The sequence below is a fragment of the Plectropomus leopardus genome, chromosome 12 (genome assembly GCF_008729295.1).
Source record: "Plectropomus leopardus isolate mb chromosome 12, YSFRI_Pleo_2.0, whole genome shotgun sequence".
Classification (NCBI taxonomy): Eukaryota; Metazoa; Chordata; class Actinopteri; order Perciformes; family Serranidae; genus Plectropomus; species Plectropomus leopardus.
Genome location: NC_056474.1, coordinates 11,407,020 through 11,427,414, shown reverse-complemented (window position 1 = coordinate 11,427,414; position 20,395 = coordinate 11,407,020). Strand labels below are relative to the sequence as shown.

Sequence of the window (20,395 nt, the reverse complement as noted above, 5' to 3'; positions counted from 1 at the left end):
ACAAGACAAATATAAAATTATGTCATCATACAGTTTATTGTCCGGTCACTTCTTCAGTTACAAAAACTTGTTCAGTTTTGGGCCATGGTCTGAGGGGAAATATCACAAGATTAAGTTTGTTCATTTCAGAAATATCCTATCTATTATATGGTTACTTAATGCCATTTGATAATAGTAATAATAATAATAATAAAATGCATTTTATTTATTGGCTCCTTTCAAAGTCACCTTACACGACAGTTAAAAAAGCAGCAATGTATCCATAAATCTTAAAGTCAAACAAATCAGTAGTATACAGTAATAACTTAATAAATAACATATTTACAAAAACTATGATGTGTCTTCCCTCACCTCACTGATCCAGGGGATGAAAGTGGCCACACGGGTGAACATTGTAGGTTTCTGAGGGGTGTTACAGCCCCGTCCGTCCACAAAACTGGTCACTCCTTGCACGTACCACTTACCATCTCTGCCCTCGCAGTTCAGAGGGCCTCCAGAGTCCCCCTGGGAGATAATGGCAGGTTTTAGAGCAATGGAAAATGGTAATGTTTGTTTCACACAGAGCATGGGGGTGCATGGTTGTTTCTCACGTGGCACGCTGACTTGCTCTCTCCTCCGGCACAGACCATTGTTGTCTTTGCTGAGCTGCCCCACCAGTCGCTTCGACTACAGATAGAGTGATCCACCACAGGAAGTAGAGCCTGCTGGAGTGTAGTTGCCCGAGGACCACCAGCTAAAGAGAAAATTATAAGAACTTTGCATTTTAATCATGTCTGGAATATATTTGATGTACACGAGTGCACTGCACCCCATGTAAGCTAAGGGATTTGGCGTCAGGTCTTACAGTAGAGACGACCCCAGCCTGTGACGTAGCAGGGCTGGCTGTGGGTGAGAGTGGCATCTTGCTGTGGCAGGCAAGCCGGCTGAACCTTGTCATTGATGACAGCACTTTTCTCCAACTTCAGCAGAGCAATGTCATTACTACATAACAGGATGAAACAAAAACAATTCAACATGTCAGTAATTATATATTTAAATTGCCAAGAGTCTGTTTAACTGTGTGGAGTCAATTCGATAACTTCTGTTTACTCAGCCGCTCTTCAATAGATAATCCCAGGGTCATTTTCCAAGGACATATTTACTGTGTTTCTTTATGATCCACCACAGATGTGGAGCGCTGGAGTTATTATGTTGAGCAGGGATGATGACTTACCCACAAGACACACAGTTGTCGTTCCATTTGGGATGGATGAACATTTTTGACACCATAATAGACTGTTCAGGTCCCTCCTCCTTGTTCATGTCATGCTCAGCAAGAACAACCCTGTAGGTGTGGAATCTGGATAGGAAAATAAAAAAGCTTAACATATTGTTTTGAAGTTGACTGTAGAAAGTTAAAGTATCTTGGATTTTTTTTTTTTTTTTGTTGCATTTTCAGACAAATTTGGAGGTTGTTTGGGATTTTTTTGAAGTTGACTGTTAAAAGATAAAAACATTTTAAATGTGTTTTTGTTTAGTTGTATTTTTAGAAAAATATGGAGATTATGAATCCTAAAAAGAGAAAAGGAAGGTAAAATAAACATATAAATTAAACAAATAAATAATAGAGATAGCTGGGTACATAATTTAAGTAAATTAATTCCATAAGATGTACAAGGTGCCTTATATTTTCATTTTTTAATAATTGTTTATATGGAATGTACATATCACTTATATTTTTGTTTTTGTATTTTTTTCCTTCACAATTTATTTTGCATGTTCCAAAATAAAGATCCAATATGCAAATGCCAAATATAAAGTTTTCCTCACGTGATGCAGTGTGCAGCAGTCAAGACCCAGTTAGGGGCAATAAGCGTTCCTCCACAGGTTGGGAAGAAAGACTCCAAAGAAACTTGCCATGGCCAACTGTACGGACGGGCTTCTTCCCCGTTCACCACGCGGCTGGTGTTGGGCTGGTAGCTGGGGACGCCACACCCAAACACTTAAGGCAGAGACAAAGAAAAGTGAGATTCTGTCATATCCTCTACATGTATTAACGTCAGCTCTAATTCCAACAGTATATTGTTCGTATTTAATGTGAACTCACCAGTTGTAACAACCAGGAGGAGCACAAGTACCAGTTCCATCTCTTATTCGTCCTAAAGAACTGGTTTATCATGCTGAGCTATTTATGGGCAGCAGTCCAGACGACACCAGACTTAGCCTGGGAGTTTTCCTTCAATTTTCCAGGTGTTAAAGCTGCTGTGTGCCAACAGAGAAGTCAGATAACTGCGGAAAGTCAGAATGTATACATTATGTGCAGATTGAGATGAGGCGAGAGAAAAAGACCAAATGAAAACACACTATATAAGGACATTAAAATACAATTAGAAGCCATCAAAGAGCAAGAAAATAAAAATAATGTAAGATAATTTAAAAATAAAAACAGGTATAAAATACAAACATAAAAGTTTCAGCGCAGTGTAAGAAAATAATGGATATTTCATTTAATGAAAGGCATTTTAATAAAGCAATTCAATGCGCAAACTGAAAGCTGGCTACAAACAGGGTCCCACCAAAATTTAAGATTATATTACTAAACAGGAGTTAGTGTTCCTTTCCATATGGCCCAAAAGGTATAGTTATATGCCTTTACAATTTAAGACATGGTTTCCTGATTTGGGGGCAAGAGGAACTACATACAGTTCCTCTGGATCTTCCCCAGGATCTTCCAATATTCATGAATATTATTCTAATATCTATATAATATCTATCTACTTTTTTTTAAAGAAACTAGTTTAATTATATGGAGCCCAGGAGGTGACGTTTTTTAAACGTGCATGTGAATCACTAAATCAAGTGCGCGTTTTGATAAGGATTGCGCAATGTTTTCGTATTCATTCACATTAGTATCACTATGATTGAAATCAAGTAATTTCGATACAGAAACAACCTTTCAGAGACAATGTAGGAGCTGCAATCACTTTTCGGCAGGTTGAAACGGTGTTGTATAAGTAATTCGCACGAAATACGAATAAATTGCGCACGCGTTAAAAAAATGCATTTGAAACTATAAACAAAAACAAGAAAACAAACATGTCACGTTCCGGGCTCCATATAATTACACCCAAAAGAAGACGGATTTATAAAAACTAATAATAATTTACACTCCTCGCCAAAGGATGTCGCTGTTGAATGCCGGGAGGACCGGCGTTAACGCTGGTTTCCGCTTTAGCGCTACCGCCGAAGAAGAATTTGTAGTTTAAAGATGGCGCTGCCCGGTGGCGTACTCGTGCGGCTCAGAGCTCTGTGTAATGTCACCAAATGTGTTCATACAGGTTGCAAAACATCGTCCAACTGGGGCAGTGAGATGCGGTGGTATAGGACTAAAGCACCACCCTTTGACGAACACGAGACATCAGACCTACAGTTCAAACGAGGTGAGTGCGGAGTTAGCAGTTAGCCCTGTTAGCTAACAGTTATCAGCTCTAGCCGGCGCTAAACCCCAAGGACATCCACCGTGTGAAGTCATTCTCGTATTTCGGGGTGTTTTTCGTCAAGTCTACGGGGTATTTTTCGTTAAGTTTACTTGAGCTTAGAGTAGACATAGGTGCTCGATAACCTTGCTGTGTGTGTGTGTGACCTCTGTGTCGCTGTTTAGATACCGTGAGCTCCAACCTCATTAAAGAGTTCCCTGACCCTAAACGTCTGCTTGGTGACACCATCAGCCGCTCACTGGGAGCCAGGGACTTGTCCGAGTTAATCCAGTACAGCTGCACGGAAAATGGGGGTGTTAAGGTAAAAAGAAAAAAAGTCATAACAATATGAAGGACACACCATGCCCACTGACAGCTCGTGTGTGACATGATGTGTTTTGAAACTTTGTTTCTGCAGAAAGCTACTGTCACAGTGCTGTGGCCCAGCAGGATTGTAGAAGAGGGTGTTGCCATGAAGAGGATCGATGCTGAACGATTTGCTGCAGCGGCTGCTTGTCTCAAGCTCAGAGTAAGCTGCGTTCACCTCAGACTTTAAATACACAGATTTCTAGTTTTTGTTGCAGTCTCTTCAAACTTGTGCCATCAGGCAGATGCCACAGGAGTATGAAAGCCACGATAACAAGACTGAGAAACAGTTTCTACCCACAGGCCATCAAGCTGCTGAATAACCGCATCAGACTGACTGCTACAACTTAAACTGTACTAAAACATTTATCTAGCAATATAAAATTAATATATAGTGCATTCATTCTATTTGCAACCTTTGCATGAGGCACAGTGTGCTTCACTTTAAACTCAGGTTTTTACTAAATTTAAGGTGGCATTGGACTTGCACAGCGCTGTAAATCTAACTTTTTTTTATAATTTTATTATTGTTTTGCACAAAAGGAGATTAGCAATTACGATTTTCAATGTATGGTGTAAACCGCTGTGTTTTTAGTGTCCATATGACTGTAAACTTTTTTAATAAATTTATAATAATATTTGCTCCTACCTCTCCCCTCTTTGTGTACAGGAAATGGGGGTCATTGGTCCAGATAATCAGCCTATCAGTAGAAGACTTGGCAGGAAGAGAGGAGGGCTGCAATCACAACTTCGTGATGACGACGAAAATGAGCGGCCAGAAAGTGTGTCTAAAAACCAATGGATGTCTCCTGTTGAAGACAACTCCACTACTTCTAAGGCTCTTTCCCTGTTTCCCCAACCTAAATCTCTCCTCTACAGGGTCATCCAGCTGGCCACTTCGTCCAACAAAATCAGGGTTGGTAGCTCTTTATCCTTTGTACAGTGAAAGCTAAGCTCTTGACTCATCATGTTTTGTAACTGTCTGTCATTCTCTCTCTTCACAGGAACTATTGCAATTCACAGTTAGAGGGGTGAAGGTAAAGACGTGTGACCTGATGCTGCTCTGGCCAGAGAAGATGACCTTCACTGCCACAGCGAGCAGCCGAGCGGCAGCAGAGACTAAAGCTGCAGCTCTTGCCTGCCTGAAACTGAAGGTGAGGGGATAAGTCTGTAAAAAAGCTACTATACCTTTTACATACATTTCAGGGCAAGAGTTAAAACATGTATCATATCACCTGCTTCAGGAGCTGGGGCTGCTGGATGAGAACAACAACCCACTGACTCACGCCAAGTACAACAAAGAGAAGGTGAGGGAGGCTGGAGAACGAGACAGACGCCCCCTCCCCCTAAGAGTCCCAGAATACCTGGAGGAGGAAATGAGAGAGTACCTCGCACAGGTCAGTCTTCACTAAATGTGAAAAACATGGAAAAGATTTTCCTACTCTGTGTGTGTGTGTACTACATAGTAAAAAAAAAATGTTTTCATATACTTGGTACTTTTGGTCTTGTAAGAATATGACTAGAACAGCACTGTGTAACAATATCTAAAAGCGGGCTGCAGAGGTGATGCCGTGTTGCTTTAGATCTCAGGTGCGACATGAAATAGAATCCGGAAAGTCCAGTTTGAGTAACAGATCCATGAGTTTTAGGGCAAATCAGACACTGAAAAACTGTATAACAGTTTAAAGTACTATGAGATGGGATGTTATATCTCTGGACTGTTACAGGAGCAGTTATTTGAAGATGTTCAGCGCCGATTCACTCTGTTTTCATTTTGGTTGTACATTCAGTCTGTTGCTAGTCCAAGTTTCTACATTTAGTTAATTACAAAGCTAGCATGTACAAGCACTTCAATTAAGATTTAGAGCTAAGCAGCCTATTATTTTTGTCAGAGATTACAAATAATGATTGTTTCTGTGGATTTTGCAGTCTTTTAATATGCTTTTAACACAGAAGTGATGTCCAACATGAGTACCTTGACTAGGGAAGTGTGCATAAGTTGACTGGTTCATTAAATGTTGCTAGTCAGCATAAAAATCTTGAGTCAGTTAAACTAATTATGAAGATAAGAATAATAGTTTGTCCTTCCCATTCTCATGAACATGGTATCTCCACAAAGCCACAAGTATTTCTTCAATTTTGGCGCAAACATCCACTTGGACTCAACAATGAACTGATTCGATTTTGGTGGTCAAAAGTCCAACAAGGTCACTTTGACCTTGTTGGACTTATTCTTCTGAAAGCAATATCTCAGGAACACCTTGAGAATTTCTTCAAATTTGGCACAAATGTCCAATTTGAGTCGAGAATAACCTGATTAGATTTTGATGGTCAAAAGTTGCCGTGATCACACAAAACATATTTTTGGCCATAACTCAAGAATTAACAAGGTAGTTATGACAAAATGTCACATGAATGTCTAATAAGATGTAATGATGAAGTGGTAATATTTTAGCATGAAATGGTTAAAGGACAACCTCACTGTGACATCATATTGTTTTCTGTCCAGACATTTGGCCGGGTACTGAACTACTGACACTACCTTTGGGTGCCCACCTTAAAACTGTGCTGATGTTTGTATAGATCTTGGTGATCTATGGTTGAAAATGTGTGTGAAGCATCCACATTTGAAGTATTTTCTATTGTCATGAGTCTGGACAGACATGGATGTAAATTGTAACTGTAACTGCTTTCAGCCAGTGAAAATTCTGTGTAATAATTGGGCATATTTCCTAAAGAATATTGCTATATTGCTTTGGCTTTAAATGTTCATTATTCTCATGTGGTTGTAAAGTTTGAGGGTTCACATACTTTTGGCCATGACATTAAACTAATGCCTTGTCTTTTTAACAGTATCCGGTGGCAATGGAAGTTCAGAAACTTTGGGAGGAGGAAGAGATGAAAGGACAGCAGACAGTAAACCAGGATGAGGAGGAGGAAGAGGAGGAGTTGACAGACGCCATCACAGGCCGGCCGTACAGACCTCTGTCTGACCATGAGGCGCAGCAGCTCAGTGCCCATCTGCAGCAGCAATGGGAGACAGCGAATCCTGGGCTGAGCATGGAGCTCCCAGTCGATGCCCACCGTGAGCGTGTGATCTCGGCGGTGCAGTCGTCCAGGGTGGTTGTGATCGATGGTGAAACAGGATGCGGAAAAACGACACGGATTCCCCGCTTCCTGTTGGAGGAGAGCGTGAGAGGTGGCGAGGGGGCAGAGTGCAACATCCTGGTGACCCAGCCCCGCAGGATCAGCGCCGTGTCCGTGGCCCATCGTGTTGCCCATGAGATGGGTCCAGCTCTAAAAAAATCTGTGGGATATCAGGTAGATACAAGTTTATAGTTCACTGTATTTTTTTTTTTATTTACTGTATGTACATATTTTGTCTAGAACCATTTTTACTACAATAATCAGGTAAAACCTGGAGAGGACGCCATCTTCTGTTTTGTGCTGTTGAAGTAGTGGTGTAAAAGTAGAGAAGCAGAAATATCATATCTTTTTCATAACAATATTATTGGTACTACTGTTGGTTCTACCACCTTTTTTAAACTTTTAAATATTTTGTTGAAATTAATAACAAACTTTTCAATAAGCTGTTCAAGAAATTTATGCTGTTTTTTTCCAAACCGCATAAACTGTTACAATTGAATTTAAATTATTATTATTATTATTATCATATCATACCGAAAATATTTTAAATCTACACTTGAAGTATTCTGTAATTAAAATCTGTAATCTAAAGTGAGTAATTCTTTCCTGTGCTTAGGTGAGACTTGAGAGCCGACCACCAGAGCATAGCGGAGGAGCCTTGCTCTTCCTCACAGTGGGCGTCCTGCTGAGGAAGCTGCAGTCGAACCCGTCCCTGAAGGGAATCAGCCATGTGGTGGTGGATGAGGTTCACGAGAGGGACATAAACACGGACCTGCTGCTGGCTCTGCTGCACTCCAGCTTAAAGGAAAACCCCGACCTACGAGTGGTGCTTATGAGCGCTACCGGGGACAAGCAGAGGCTGTCCGACTACTTTGGCGGCTGCCCCATAGTTAAAGTGCCCGGATTCATGCACCCAGTGAAGGACAGATACCTGGAGGATGTGCTGAGAGAGATTGGACGCCCACCGCAGGTCAAAACAAGTGCGGAAAAAGACGAGCAGGTGAGTCTGTTATGTGTTACCACTTTAGTATTCTGTTTCTTTTTTGTTTTTGTCCCATGTCTCCTGACTTTGTATCTTGTTTAAGGGAGGAAGAGACGAGGTTGCGCCAGATGTAGATTTAGTAGCTGATGTAATCGAGCACATTGACAAACATGGAGAGCCAGGTAACAGCCAAACACTCACCTTTTTGCTTTTTTAAATTACTGCTTTTGTAGCAGAGTTTAAGATGATGGCTCTGATTCAGAAATTCTTTCTTGTTCATGCTTCAGGTGCAGTGTTATGTTTCCTCCCTGGATGGCAGGACATCAAGGCTGTTCAAGAGATACTGGAGAGCAGGCAGCACTTTTCCTCAGGCTCACAGATGATCTTGCCGTGTAAGAGAGATTAATAAAGACTTCTTTTGTGCCCTCCAAGTAGGGTTTCTCCCCGCAGATAGCATTTATTTATAATTTCTTTCCCCTTTTCTCTCAGTGCACTCTAGTTTATCAGTTGCAGACCAACAGGTTGTGTTCCAGCGCCCGCCAGTGGGCCAGAGAAAGATAGTCCTCACCACTAATATTGCTGAGACCTCCATCACCATAGATGACATCGTCCATGTGGTGGATACCGGAACTCACAAAGAACAAAAGTATGACCCACGCACCAAGGTTTGTACCAAAGTATTCTTTGTAAACCATTTCAGATCTGTAAAAATTAAGCTTGTGACAATAATAAGTACATTTTGGTTTTCCAGGTCTCCTGTCTGGACACAGTTTGGATCTCTCATTCCAATGTCACTCAAAGAAAAGGGCGAGCAGGGCGATGTCAGCCAGGACAGTCTTACCACCTGTTCCCACAAAAGCAGATTGAGTCCATGACTCCTTTCCCCATACCAGAGATCCTGCGCACGCCACTGGAGAGTTTAGTAGTGCAAGCCAAAATCCACAGTCCCAACTGCAAGGTATTGATAGAGCATAGTATGGAAGCTCATTTCTGCCAGTGTAATAAAAAAAAAAAGATCTGTTAAAGGTTCAGCAACAGGGTGCACAGTATCATTTCATAACTCAGATAGCCACCTTTCAACAGGTCAGATAGTAATAATCAGGTGGATTATGATGATGAGGAAGAGGATGGAGAGAGAGAGAGAGAGAGAGAGAGAGAAAAGACAGCTCAGAACCTTCATGTACCCACAGTGGGACACAGGGACAGAGTGGCACCAGCTAAGGAGGTACTTCCAGTGGAGAGAAGCAATGGAGCAAAAGCGTCTATATATTTTGTCTGTTTTTGCAAATTCAGACACAAATAGAAACAATACACTAAACAATAAAACACATCTGCCTGAAATCTGCAGTTAGCTGACAGATTAACAAAACGCATTCGATAATATTGCCCTGAGTCATTATATTAAGATACAGACTCATTATTTTAATACAGTTTCTTTGATGATAACTTGGCAGGCTTTTTTCCCCTCCCACTGGTGAAAATGGGCTTCAATAATGAGAAAAATGCCTTGATATTTTTCATATACCTATAATTTTTTGTATATCTGACTTATTGAATGATGGTCATTTTTTGTGTGTGTGTGTAGGCTGTAGATTTTTTATCTCAAGTGTTGGACAGTCCAGGGGAAGAAGCTGTGAGAGATGCTGTCCGAAATCTACAAGGAATTGGTGAGTGACGATATGATCATGTGGTGAGATTTAGCCATCATGTGTGTACCTTTTACAGATTCAGATGATTAAATGAATGTCTAAACTGTCAATTTAACTTTTGCAGGAGTCCTGGACAAGACAGAAACCCTGACGCCTTTAGGAGAGCGTGTCGCCTGCATGTCATGTGACCCTCGTTTGGGCAAAGTGCTGGTCCTGAGTGCCATGTTCCGATGTGTTCTGCCCCTGCTGTCTGTAACTGCCTGCCTGACCAGAGATCCTTTTCACAACAGCCAGCTGAACAGGCCTCTTGTCACTAAGGTTTGATGTTGATCAGTGTGTTTTTTTTTTTAAATACCATATCTGACAAACAGAACAAAGTGTAAACTATGCAGTAATTAATAATCAGTCTGTGTTCTGTTTGTCCAGGCGAAAGCGGCTCTGAGCGCCGCCAGCTACAGCGACTATATGGTGTTTGTCAGAGCTGTGTTGGGCTGGAGGAAAGCTCAGTATGAGGGGGCCAGAGAAAACAGGGACAAACATCTGGAGAAATATTGTCTGTCCAAGTTCAGCCTCCGATTCATTAATGGTTAGTCTGTGCAGACACATTCATTTAGACATTGTCTCAATACAATGTTGGGGTTTTAAAGGTATATTTTACAGGAAATTTCAATCATTGTTTGTTATGATAATAATAATAATAATAATAATAATAATACACTTTTTTATATAGCACATTTCATACAAGAAATGCAGCACAAAGTGCTTTACAATAAGGACATTGTAAGAACAGAGTGCTTCGCTTGAAAACAGAAAGAATGAACATATAATAGGTCAGAAAGGCAATTCAGCATATAAGGACATTTAAAACCGTTTAAATTATAAATTAAGTGCTTAAAATCATCAAAAGTATCACCAGCAAAAGTAAAAATCAGTCCCAGATTCACCCCAGTTGGCCTTTCACCTTGCTTCATTTGCATTTTTTTCTGTGCCATGGATGTGAGCTGCTTATGGTCTGGCACCTGTTCCTGACCTCACCTGCACGCTCCGCCCAGTAACACCTGGAACAAAGTGAAAAAAAGGATTAATATACAGACAAAGGGCAGAATCTCTGCAGATTGAGAGGGATTACACATTGTTGTATTGGGAAGTCCAGCATAGTGTACCTTTTAAATTACTCATTCTTACCTTTTTTTTTTTTTACTTTTCACAAAACAATTTCTGTTCTTGTGCTGTTGTGCTGCAGGTCTCATCTCTCAGTTCAGCGACAACCTGCATGATGCCAGGCTGGTGTCTAATGCAAGTGATTGCCAGCGTTATAATTCTCTCTACAATGAGCACAGCGACCAAGAGGAGCTACTTAAAGCTGTACTGCTGGCTGGACTCTATCCCAACCTTATTCAGGTACATGGCAACAAAGGGGTCTGTTAAAATATTACTTTAAACAGTCTATTTTCTGGTGTGCTCCATCAAAGGTGAAGCCAAGAGTGTGAGATATCTATATGAGCTGTTACTGTTGTATTGGAGGTATTGTATGTCTTTGATTGTCCTCTTTGTTGCAAACATTATTTTATTTTAATAAAGTTAGATCCAGAACTTGTTATGTTGTCTTTCGAAACCCCACTTGCACCTCTAGACGTTCCAGTGCCACATGGATGAAAACCGTTACTTACAACATTTCCTTTTTTTCTCAGGTGAAGAAAGGTATTGTGACCAAAACAGGGCGCTTTCGCCCAAATGATATATCTTTGCGCACAGTCACTGGGCCAGTAGTGCTTCATCGATCCTCAGTGAACAGGTTTGAACACACTCCAAAATTCAGCAGCAGCAGATTGTTATTTTTACAGTGCATACATAAACATATTGTCTGCCTCTGTTTTGTAGAGATAAAAAAGAGCTCCCTAGTCGCTGGTTGACCTTCTTCAGCGCTGTCAAGTCCGATGGGATCGTTTTCATCAGAGACTCTTCTACAGTCCATCCACTCGCCCTGCTGCTGCTCACAGACTGTGATGTCACAGAGACAGGTAGGACATGTGCTGCTCTTCATAAAGAGGACTTTAATAGCAAATGCACTGCTAATCAGACTGAATTGTAATTTCCTTGTTTGACATTGTGCTGTGTGTACCATTTGGGAAGATTTTTTCTATATGTGATATTTTTCTTATAATGTATCTAAGGACCATGTGACATTGTGACAGGAGCTGCTTGTGCTAAAGAAGAGAGAGAACAACTCTTGATACCGAGTTTCTTTTTCATATTTTTGGCATATAACAAGAAATAAGTGATCAGTTGACTTGGGATTAAAACTGGGAAAATGTATTTTTCATTTCATGGGGACTTAAATGGATGGCAGCACATGTTGCTCCAAAACCTGTATGTACCTTTCAGTCTTCATGGTGCCTTCAGAGATGTGCAAGTTACCCATGATGCCACGGGCACTAACACACCCTCGCACCATCGCTGCCGTCATCATCATTTATCTATTTATTTCAGGACTGTGCAATAAAAAATATGTAACTTAAATTTTATCACCCTCTTAGATTACTAGATTTGTGGTAAATCCTCCCTTCAGTAATAACTCTCTGTCATCTCTCCCAGTGATTGGAGATCGAGTGGAAGTATCATTTCCTGGACGCTCTCTGGTGCGCTGTGAGTTGTCACAGAACACCTGGGAGCTGCTGTGGGAGCTTCGCACTTCCATTCAGACCATGCTCCACCGCAACCTCAGCAATCCTGACAGAGCAGTCACCAGCTCCTATCAAGATGGGAAGCTCATCTCCTTACTGGTAGAGCTGCTCAATAATACAGACCCAAACCCTTTGGCCCAGAGCCACGACAGTGACAGTGAGGTGGATTAATGACATTAAGCACTTTCTACGTGTGTGTTGGATCTGCTGGCTGGTACAGAGGAACCAAAGAGGATGATGGTATCTCATTTGTATGTTGATGTTTTCGGTGCTTGAAGTGATAGTTGGGGATTTTTTAACTGGAGCTGTATGAGATGCTTATGTATAGTCAGTGTATTACAGTCAGTAGCTGGCAGTTGATGCACTCCTGGTTTGCAGAAACAGACATGGTGTGCATGCCACAGGGGTTAATATCAAAACATATTTTAGCCACTTTAAAAAAAAAGGCCTTTCAAAAAAACAATAACAGTCTAACTGGATGCTATATTTAAAGTATTTTCACCGCTTTACCTCGCTGTCACACAGCCTTTTCCTTGGGCACTACATTTCTCATCTGCCGCAGGTCATGTGTTTTGGTCAGAAAGTGCTATTTGCAGCTGTTATGTGATTCGACTTAAACAAAACTTCATGTTGAAAAGAATCTCAATACAGCGTCTACTTATACTGATACTGTATATTTTAGGTAGACATTTAAAGTGGCCAAAACACATTTTTATATCAACCCTTTTATACACAATGGTAAAGGGTTGATGCATGCCCTGTCTGTTTTTGCAATGCGCAGCCACCAGCAACTGTATACTATGCATAAATATCTCATACATCCCCACTTCAAAAATCCCGAAACTATCACTTTAATGTGCTGAACTAAACAGGACTCTTGAAGAGCAGAAATCAACAGTGGACTGCAGTCTGCTTCTGTTATGTTGAGGTAAATGATGAACTGCTATATGTGAGGAATTCCATCCGTTTGGATTTTGGACCACGGTTTATTATTTATGGTTATTTGCTTCCACAAAAGCAGAAGTTGAATTTTACTTAGAAGAGAATCATTGGCCTAAGGCCATTAAAACAGCCCGCATGCAATAAATGTCAAATGTATTGCAATAAAAATTCACATGCCAACGTGAGGAAAATCATTGGAACCTTTTTATGATTGGAATGAATTTTTGAACTGCAGATCGACAAAAGGGACCCCCCCCCCCCCAGTGCCTTTGGTTTAAGAGAAGTCCTTCATAAACTGTGTGTGAAAGCTGGTCAGGCGCCTCAGTAATTCTTCCATAGTGTCCTCAGGGGTTGTGATGCAAAATCTGCAGAAATAAAGTTAGGTTAAAGGTGAAATTTTCAACTTAAATCTTCTTAAACCATGTCTTTTTTTACTAAAATATCCACAGTAAAACCTATGATCTGAATAACAATGCTTTGTTATACCACTAGTTCCAAACCTGGGGGTCACAACCTCCACTAGGGGTCACCAAAGCTGCATAGGGGGGTTGTGAGGCCTTCTTATTTGAGATGTCCCTTATGTTCATTGCAGGTTTATACTTGATTTTGGGTCTCTATGACAGCATAATTAAATGCTGTAAGGTTAAAGAAAAATGCATTATCTTACACTGTCTACTTGAATTTACCTGTATTCACCCTCTGTCTAAAATGCTCTTTGTTAGCACCTGTCTCTTTAAGACCCCCTCCCAAAAAAACCCAGTCTGCTTGTATTGGTTAGTGTTTTTGGACATCTTTGCCCTTAGTGTCGTTGCACCATCATTCTATCAGGGAAATTACTCTAGCTGCACGGTGGGAGCACTTTTTTAGCTTTTATATAGTGTACTTGTGACATCACAACGTGTCCTGACTGCTCATTTAAATGCATGATTCCTGAATACGGTTTCTGTATTTCAATTACGCATTTCTCTGCAGATTTAACCTTTTGATATTTGCACAGAATTTATTTTGCCGCTATACCTGCTTTTTAATGAAAATGGATAAGGAAATCAGTTTTTATAATACGTACCCTTTTGAAAAAATGGAAAACTCAATAGGCTTAGGATATGAAAACTAAATTTAAATTGTTATTATATATTAAGATTGTTATTCAAGATAAAACCTTGAAAGTTATCTCACAGAATAAGGGCACCATGAAGAAATAGAAACGTATGCGGTTAAAACAACCAAAAAGCTAATAAAACAATTGCCAAGAATCTGTTAGATCAAAACACTGAATTTGTCTCAAAGAGGACTCTTACATATGCATTATTGTAAAAAATCAAAAATAAACACATAATGTACACTACAATATTAAAAGTTACCACAAAAATCTGCCCGAAATTCAACCAAAATTGCTTGTTTTACAAAAACGTCCTGCGGTGCCTGAGATCACAATTTTGGCTAATTGTACAGTTTATCAGTTATTTAACTGTTGTCAGTTGTTTATCACTTGTATACGGCTATTATGCTTGGAATATAATACAAGATATCCATAAAATATGTTGCTTAGTCTGGGCTGGTAAGTTCAGTGAATGACAGAAAAGGGGTTTGTGAAAGGAAAAGGTTGCAAACTACAGTTTATATGATGTATTTTACCTGATGTGGTGTGTGCCCTCCTTTTGTCCGTACTCACAGCCAGGACTGACTAACACACCGGCCTCCTCCAGTAGTTTCAAACTGTAGAACAGGTCTGGTAGCATTTCCATTTCCTGAAATAAGCAAAAATAAAGCCAGGCATAAATGATATCACTAGATGTGACATTTTTATGAAAAAATGATATTGCTCTGGTTCTGTGAGATATTGTAACCTTTGCTTTCTGAATGGCTTTAGGTGGAAGCTGCAGTCTGGGGAACGCGAATGCTCCTCCTTTCACTGGCTGGCAGGAGACACCCGGCAGACTGTTAACCACCTCAAAGACTCTTTTCACATTACGAGCCAGCGTGGTCCTGATGTGCTGTGTCTCCTGCAGAAGTTAAAGGCATCAGCTATATATATATATATAAAAATTGGGCCTAGAGTTCTGCCATTTTGAAATTGCCTAAGAGAAGCATCCTGCAAAATAGTAATCTGAAGTGCACATCTGTTCTGACCTCACTATAAAGTGGGTATGAGGGATCTCCTGGTTTTGGAGGATTTATCATCAGATCCAGGGCAAACTGACCCAGCACAGGTGCACAGGAGTCTATCGAGAACAAATTGTAGATGTATTTCAGAACAGCAGGGTCCAGATTTACCAGCTCCACATATCCACAACGTAAACCGCACCTAGTGGGAGAGAGAGAGAGCCCAATTAAAAGCTATCATTATCGCTATCTCATGGAAATGAATGTTAAAATTTAAGTTTTTGGAGCACTTTTAGGACTTCTTGTCTCTTAAGATGCTTCCTTCTCTTTATGATACTGTAACCAATTTTCAATCATCAAATCATGACCCGTTTATTCAAGATAATCCACAGACCTCATATGTCCTCTCTCTAAATTTGGAGGGTTTTGTGGGTCCATGAATGCGGCTCAGACAGAGTTCTTCATGACTCCTTTTTCCTATGCAGCTGTTTGTCATTGACAGGGTGGATAACTGATCTGTTGATGATGACACTACATGGATGAATGAGAGGAGCAGCTGTTTGGTAGTGAAAGCAAGCTTTTAGACTCAGCGAAATGAACCGTTAAATTTCACTGTAAATGTGCCTGACATTCTGCTGCGCCGCCTCTGCTCCGAGTGCGCTATAAATAAGCAAATGGTATATATATTCCAATACAAATGAACGGTCAAGCGCCCCAAAAAACTTTCTGGCAGCAGATGTTGCCACAAATAAATGCATGTGTGGGGAACCCTTGTGTCACTGCAATTAGCAGGTATAGTTTGGTAGAAAGAATATAGTTCCTACATGAAACTGCTCAGAACAAGTTCTGTGGATTATCTTGAGTAACCGTGTCATGTTTGCTGTTGAGTTTTTCAGTTTATCATCTTTTTTAGCTTTTGAGAACACAGGCCGAGTGTAGTCTAGTTCCATTTTATTCAAGAGAAGGCAGACATCTGTGTGTCCGTTACCTTCAACATGGCAAATCACACCAAAATAATCCAGATTAAACAGAACTACAGGTAAGAGGAAAAAATGATTTGGAGGTGAACTGTCCCTTTATGTTGCATTTCTGTACCTTTTGTTAGGACCCCTCAGCACAATCTTAAATACTCATTAGGACTCACTCTCCGATGAAGCCTTTGGACGCTGAGTGAAAAGATGCCATCTCCACTGTGTCTGAAAGAGGAGGACCCATCTCAGCTAGAACCTTCTTGTAAGAGACAAACTTGCTCTCTTCCCCATAAACACAGTCCTGATAGACCTGTGGAGGAGCAAAGACAGAAAATCCAAGCATTTATTTACATATATTAGTTAAAATTAATGAATTTCTCTGAATAGATGATAATGCTTTAATAAATTAACCTCATCAGCCAGAAGGAAGAGTCTCTTCTCTGAAACAAACCGGATCACCTCTTGCATTGATTTCCTGCTTTGAACCAGACCTACAGGCATGAAAACAACCTTGTGATACATATTCTATGACACAAAAATATACTTTAAAAAAATCTGGGGAGGTTTTAAAACCTGTGGGATTTCCAGGGTTGACAACATACAGAGCCACAGGGTTGCAGACACCCTTTGCAGATTCCAGTGCTCGCTGCAGCTCCTCCACCTGCAGCTCCCAGCCCTGCTCCTCGATGAGGTGGTAGGGAACAGTGACTGCTCCCAACCCCACTATGGACAAAGAGGTGGTGGAGTAGCATGGCACTGGAATCAACACACCTGTTCTGGGTGACACCTCACCATTCACCAAGACCTTGAAAATGTTCTGATTAATACGGGAAAAGTTTTACTCAAAGATGCCAATGAAAATCTACAGGAGAAAGACACACAGATTATACTATTATAGGAGCAATAGTGATTTTTACCTGGAGTGCCCACTGTGAGCCGGGGCTGATGTAAATGTTGTCAGGGTGACATGGAACCCCTCCATCTCGTCTTGTGATGAATTCAGATACTCTGTGGACTATTTCTGATATACCTGCTGTAGCAGTATAAGAACCTGAAAGAATAACATGGGAAAGCTGAGATGACACTGTAGCAGACTAATAATATTACCATTTAGAAAAAAATCTACCTACATAGTGTGCCGTGTCACTGTGTTATTTAGGGATGTCCCAGACAAGTATTTTCGCCCCCAATCCAAGTCATTTGATATAAAGTATCTGCCAATACCAAGTCCTGATCGGATACTTGTATTTACCTGGATAAAACAGTTGTACAATGCACACTTCAAGTCTGCATCCAAACGGTTCATAAAGGTTTTTTTATTTTTATTTCATTTTTTTACAAAATAAAGTAAACAAACTAAAAAAAATGTATATGGCTCTTATCCCAATTCCACTTAGTGCAGCATTTGTTTTTTCAACAAAATAACAGTAAACAAACTCAAATGTCTAAGCATTGTAATAAAAGTACAGAATAGAGTCATTGAGCCCATGGATGTATTGATTCAGCCGCTATAATACACCCATGCGTTCAACACCTCATGACGTGCTGACGTACTACTGACGCACTGCGGTAAGCGTGTTTCGTCACTTCCGGTGATCCCTTTTGTGTTTCTGGTAGCGTCTCTGTGCTGCTCCTGCGAACGATTCCCAGCTAATCTTGTGATTTGCTCCTTACTCCGGCTGCTTATTATTTGCCTGTGATTTAAACTCACTCAAGTTTTACTCAAGCACTCACTGATGTCTTCTTCCCTCAGCGGGTTTCCTGTTTAATCACATAGCCGTTCACTCACTGCTAGCTCGTTAGCTACTTTAGCTTTAGCTGTGGTTAGCGATGGCTCTCCCTCCTCTGCTGCTCCCTCCCGCTCCCTCCTGCTCCTGTGTCAGGAGTTTAATGATTGCTCCCTCCTGCTCCTGTGTCAGGAGTTTAATGATTGCTCCCTCCTGCTTCTGTGTCAGGAGTTTAGTTACTCATCTGCCTCCTTAATGCTACTAAGTGTCGTTTGTTTGCTGCGTTGGAAGAGAGGCTTAGCGACCTGGAAGCGCGGTTCCGCACCGTGGAAAAACCCACTAGCTGCGGTATTTTGCAAGCCCCCTGTAGCAGGTGCGGACCGACATAGCGTAGCCTCTGCTGGCCGTCCCCAGGCAACCCCCCCCCCTGCAGCCGGGACGCTGAGTGACTGTTGGAGCGAAGCATAATGACAAGTTGAAGCCCACAGTTCAACACACACACACCCACTCCATGTTTTAAATAAGTTCTCAACTTTGGTAAATGGCAGCTTTTTGGGGAGTTTTTCTTAAGGACAGAGGGATGTTGTCTGGTGTAAAGTCCTCTAAGGCAAACTGTGAAAATGGGCTTTATAAATAAAATTGACTTGACTATAATCACAACTCCACTTCAAAGTTAAAGCTGAAATTTTCAAGTCACAACAAATGATTGGTCACAATTTAACTTGTTACAGCATTAGAGTAAAACTAGTTCACTAAAAATAAAAAATAAAAAAATAAAAAATTCTATTCCACGTGAGTTTGCAGTTACAAAAATATGAAAATGCTTTTTTTTGTCATTGGAGTAGCTCTCTGATTACAACACCTGTGTGATGGTGGACATAAATGACATAAATAAAGGGTCGGGCGCGGCACGAGCTCGAAATATCCCAATCAATTAAAAGGGTCCTTCTGATCCGATCTAAACATCCCTAATTTTACATACCTTACTGCCAGAGTTGCAAAATGCAATTTTTTGCACATATACTTTCACAAGTCATTTATACACACTAGTCTTCGGTATTGTAATGTACAGTTTAATCCCTCTAATTTTCTTTTATGTCTTAGTGGCTGTAACTATTGGTCAATATAAAATGCAGAACAGTATATTGCACCAGAGGGGAGTTCTCTTGATATGTTTAGGTACGTTATATACAGTTGTTGGTTTAAATTATGTTTGTTTTTTAATATTTTGTGGGGATTTTTTGCATTATCATAGGACAGCTTGAGAATGACAGAAAAGGGAGCAGAGAGATGGGAGACGACACACCAAAGGGACACGACTGAAATCAAACCCAGGCCACTGCAAGGACTCAGCAAACAGGGCACACATTCCACCAGGTGAGCTAGAGCCAGTCCTTAAATTATGTTTTTCACAGTCATACAGACTTAAGAGGCCTTTTTTTGGTTTTTAAATGTGTATTTTTTGGATGTAGGACGAGCCTGTTTAGCAGAAAACAAATTCTTCACAAAAATAAATAAAATGCTGAAATTTAGGCCTACCATATAAAAAAAGGTTTTTTTTTGCACCCCTTAAAATTAGGAAGGCCGCACTGTAAAGCTTTGGCGACCCTTGGTGGGGGTCGGGGCCCCCAGGTTGTGAACCAGTGCTAACAACAAAAAGTGAACCCTTCAAAAAGCTTATTTTGTCCAACAGTCTAAAACAAGAAACACATTCCCACATTTGAAAAACTAAAAAAAAATCAAATGTTTGGCACGAATGTGAAGGGAATTTAATTTGTGGTGCACAAAACAAATTAAATTACACTTAAAAAATAAACTTGGAGTCTAATTTATGCTTTGAGCACATAATATTGAATTCAGTCCACCTTTATTCTTTTGGACTGGTTGCAGATATCTAAAAGACAAATCTCAAAACCTGCAGCAAATATAACCAAAACTACCTGCTTTGTGAAGTACCAGTAGAAGTCAGAGGAAAAGTAGAAATTATTGGGTAATTTGAAAGAACTGATTCGTTAATTGTAATAACAGCCCATACACAGTCTGGCCTTACCTACACCTCCTCCAACACATTCCTTGAGCAGACTCTGAGCTCTCTGTTTGACGTCCACTGGCAGTTTGTCACTGCTCATAACCTGAGGGTAAAGACAAGCTGCAAGAACCTGCAAAATATGGAGACATATAGTTGAGTAAGATTTTAGACAAAACAAGACGCATTCACATGCACATTTGGTTTTAATAAAGATGAGTAGTCTTTGAAGGTCATGGATTACCTGTCGGACAAATGACAGAGGCTTCACACCTGCCCTGTGAGGGTCCCCCCAGGAGACATCTATCACGTCTTTGTATGGCTTTTTCACCTTCTGTGGTGA

The 20,395-nt window shown here is 40.6% G+C and overlaps 3 protein-coding genes across 4 annotated transcripts in view; 1 reads left to right on the top strand and 2 right to left on the bottom strand.

Moving 5' to 3' along the window:
- Positions 1 to 17: 17 nt before the first annotated feature.
- On the bottom strand, positions 18 to 2,138 carry LOC121951654 (chymotrypsin-like elastase family member 3B). The gene is made up of 7 exons (XM_042498073.1): positions 2,087 to 2,138; positions 1,810 to 1,981; positions 1,214 to 1,339; positions 845 to 981; positions 591 to 733; positions 352 to 504; positions 18 to 89 (listed from the first exon to the last, which is right to left on the bottom strand). Exons 1-7 carry the CDS (start codon positions 2,124 to 2,126, stop codon positions 72 to 74), a joined length of 789 nt encoding a protein of 262 aa, XP_042354007.1. The 5' UTR covers positions 2,127 to 2,138; the 3' UTR covers positions 18 to 71.
- Positions 2,139 to 3,247: 1,109 nt separating this feature from the next.
- On the top strand, positions 3,248 to 13,416 carry dhx30 (DEAH (Asp-Glu-Ala-His) box helicase 30). Its single transcript, XM_042497175.1, has 19 exons — positions 3,248 to 3,419; positions 3,641 to 3,777; positions 3,874 to 3,984; positions 4,492 to 4,737; positions 4,826 to 4,975; positions 5,066 to 5,218; positions 6,675 to 7,142; positions 7,585 to 7,968; positions 8,054 to 8,132; positions 8,238 to 8,342; positions 8,440 to 8,615; positions 8,702 to 8,908; positions 9,536 to 9,617; positions 9,724 to 9,917; positions 10,026 to 10,185; positions 10,843 to 11,000; positions 11,291 to 11,394; positions 11,481 to 11,620; positions 12,195 to 13,416. The coding sequence occupies exons 1-19, from the start codon at positions 3,248 to 3,250 to the stop codon at positions 12,452 to 12,454; spliced, it is 3,486 nt and encodes a 1,161-aa protein (XP_042353109.1). The 3' UTR covers positions 12,455 to 13,416.
- The window catches only part of LOC121951016 (alanine aminotransferase 2-like), a 20,248-nt gene continuing 12,870 nt past the window's right edge, over positions 13,018 to 20,395 (bottom strand). For both annotated transcript variants that reach the window (XM_042497177.1, XM_042497178.1), the window contains exons 3-12: positions 20,297 to 20,386; positions 20,077 to 20,185; positions 17,217 to 17,350; positions 16,873 to 17,116; positions 16,711 to 16,790; positions 16,473 to 16,609; positions 15,356 to 15,530; positions 15,073 to 15,228; positions 14,861 to 14,973; positions 13,018 to 13,590 (exon numbers count right to left, since the gene is read on the bottom strand). In XM_042497177.1, coding sequence (XP_042353111.1) covers positions 13,500 to 13,590; positions 14,861 to 14,973; positions 15,073 to 15,228; positions 15,356 to 15,530; positions 16,473 to 16,609; positions 16,711 to 16,790; positions 16,873 to 17,116; positions 17,217 to 17,350; positions 20,077 to 20,185; positions 20,297 to 20,386 — 1,329 coding nt within the window. In that variant the 3' untranslated portion in view covers positions 13,018 to 13,499. The remainder of the gene's footprint in view (positions 13,591 to 14,860; positions 14,974 to 15,072; positions 15,229 to 15,355; positions 15,531 to 16,472; positions 16,610 to 16,710; positions 16,791 to 16,872; positions 17,117 to 17,216; positions 17,351 to 20,076; positions 20,186 to 20,296; positions 20,387 to 20,395) is intronic.

Bases quoted from the DNA above. Each gene is read 5' to 3' on its own strand.
- LOC121951654 (XM_042498073.1), bottom strand. From the start codon at position 2,126: ATGGAACTGGTACTTGTGCTCCTCCTGGTTGTTACAACTG. The intron at 1,982-2,086 runs GTGAGTTCACAT...CTCTGCCTTAAG, and splicing joins CCTCCTGGTTGTTACAACTG to TGTTTGGGTGTGGCGTCCCC. The intron at 505-590 runs GTGAGAAACAAC...ATTATCTCCCAG, and splicing joins AGAGCAAGTCAGCGTGCCAC to GGGGACTCTGGAGGCCCTCT.
- dhx30 (XM_042497175.1), top strand. From the start codon at position 3,248: ATGGCGCTGCCCGGTGGCGTACTCGTGCGGCTCAGAGCTCTGTGTAAT. The intron at 9,618-9,723 runs GTGAGTGACGAT...TAACTTTTGCAG, and splicing joins CCGAAATCTACAAGGAATTG to GAGTCCTGGACAAGACAGAA. The intron at 9,918-10,025 runs GTTTGATGTTGA...CTGTTTGTCCAG, and splicing joins ACAGGCCTCTTGTCACTAAG to GCGAAAGCGGCTCTGAGCGC.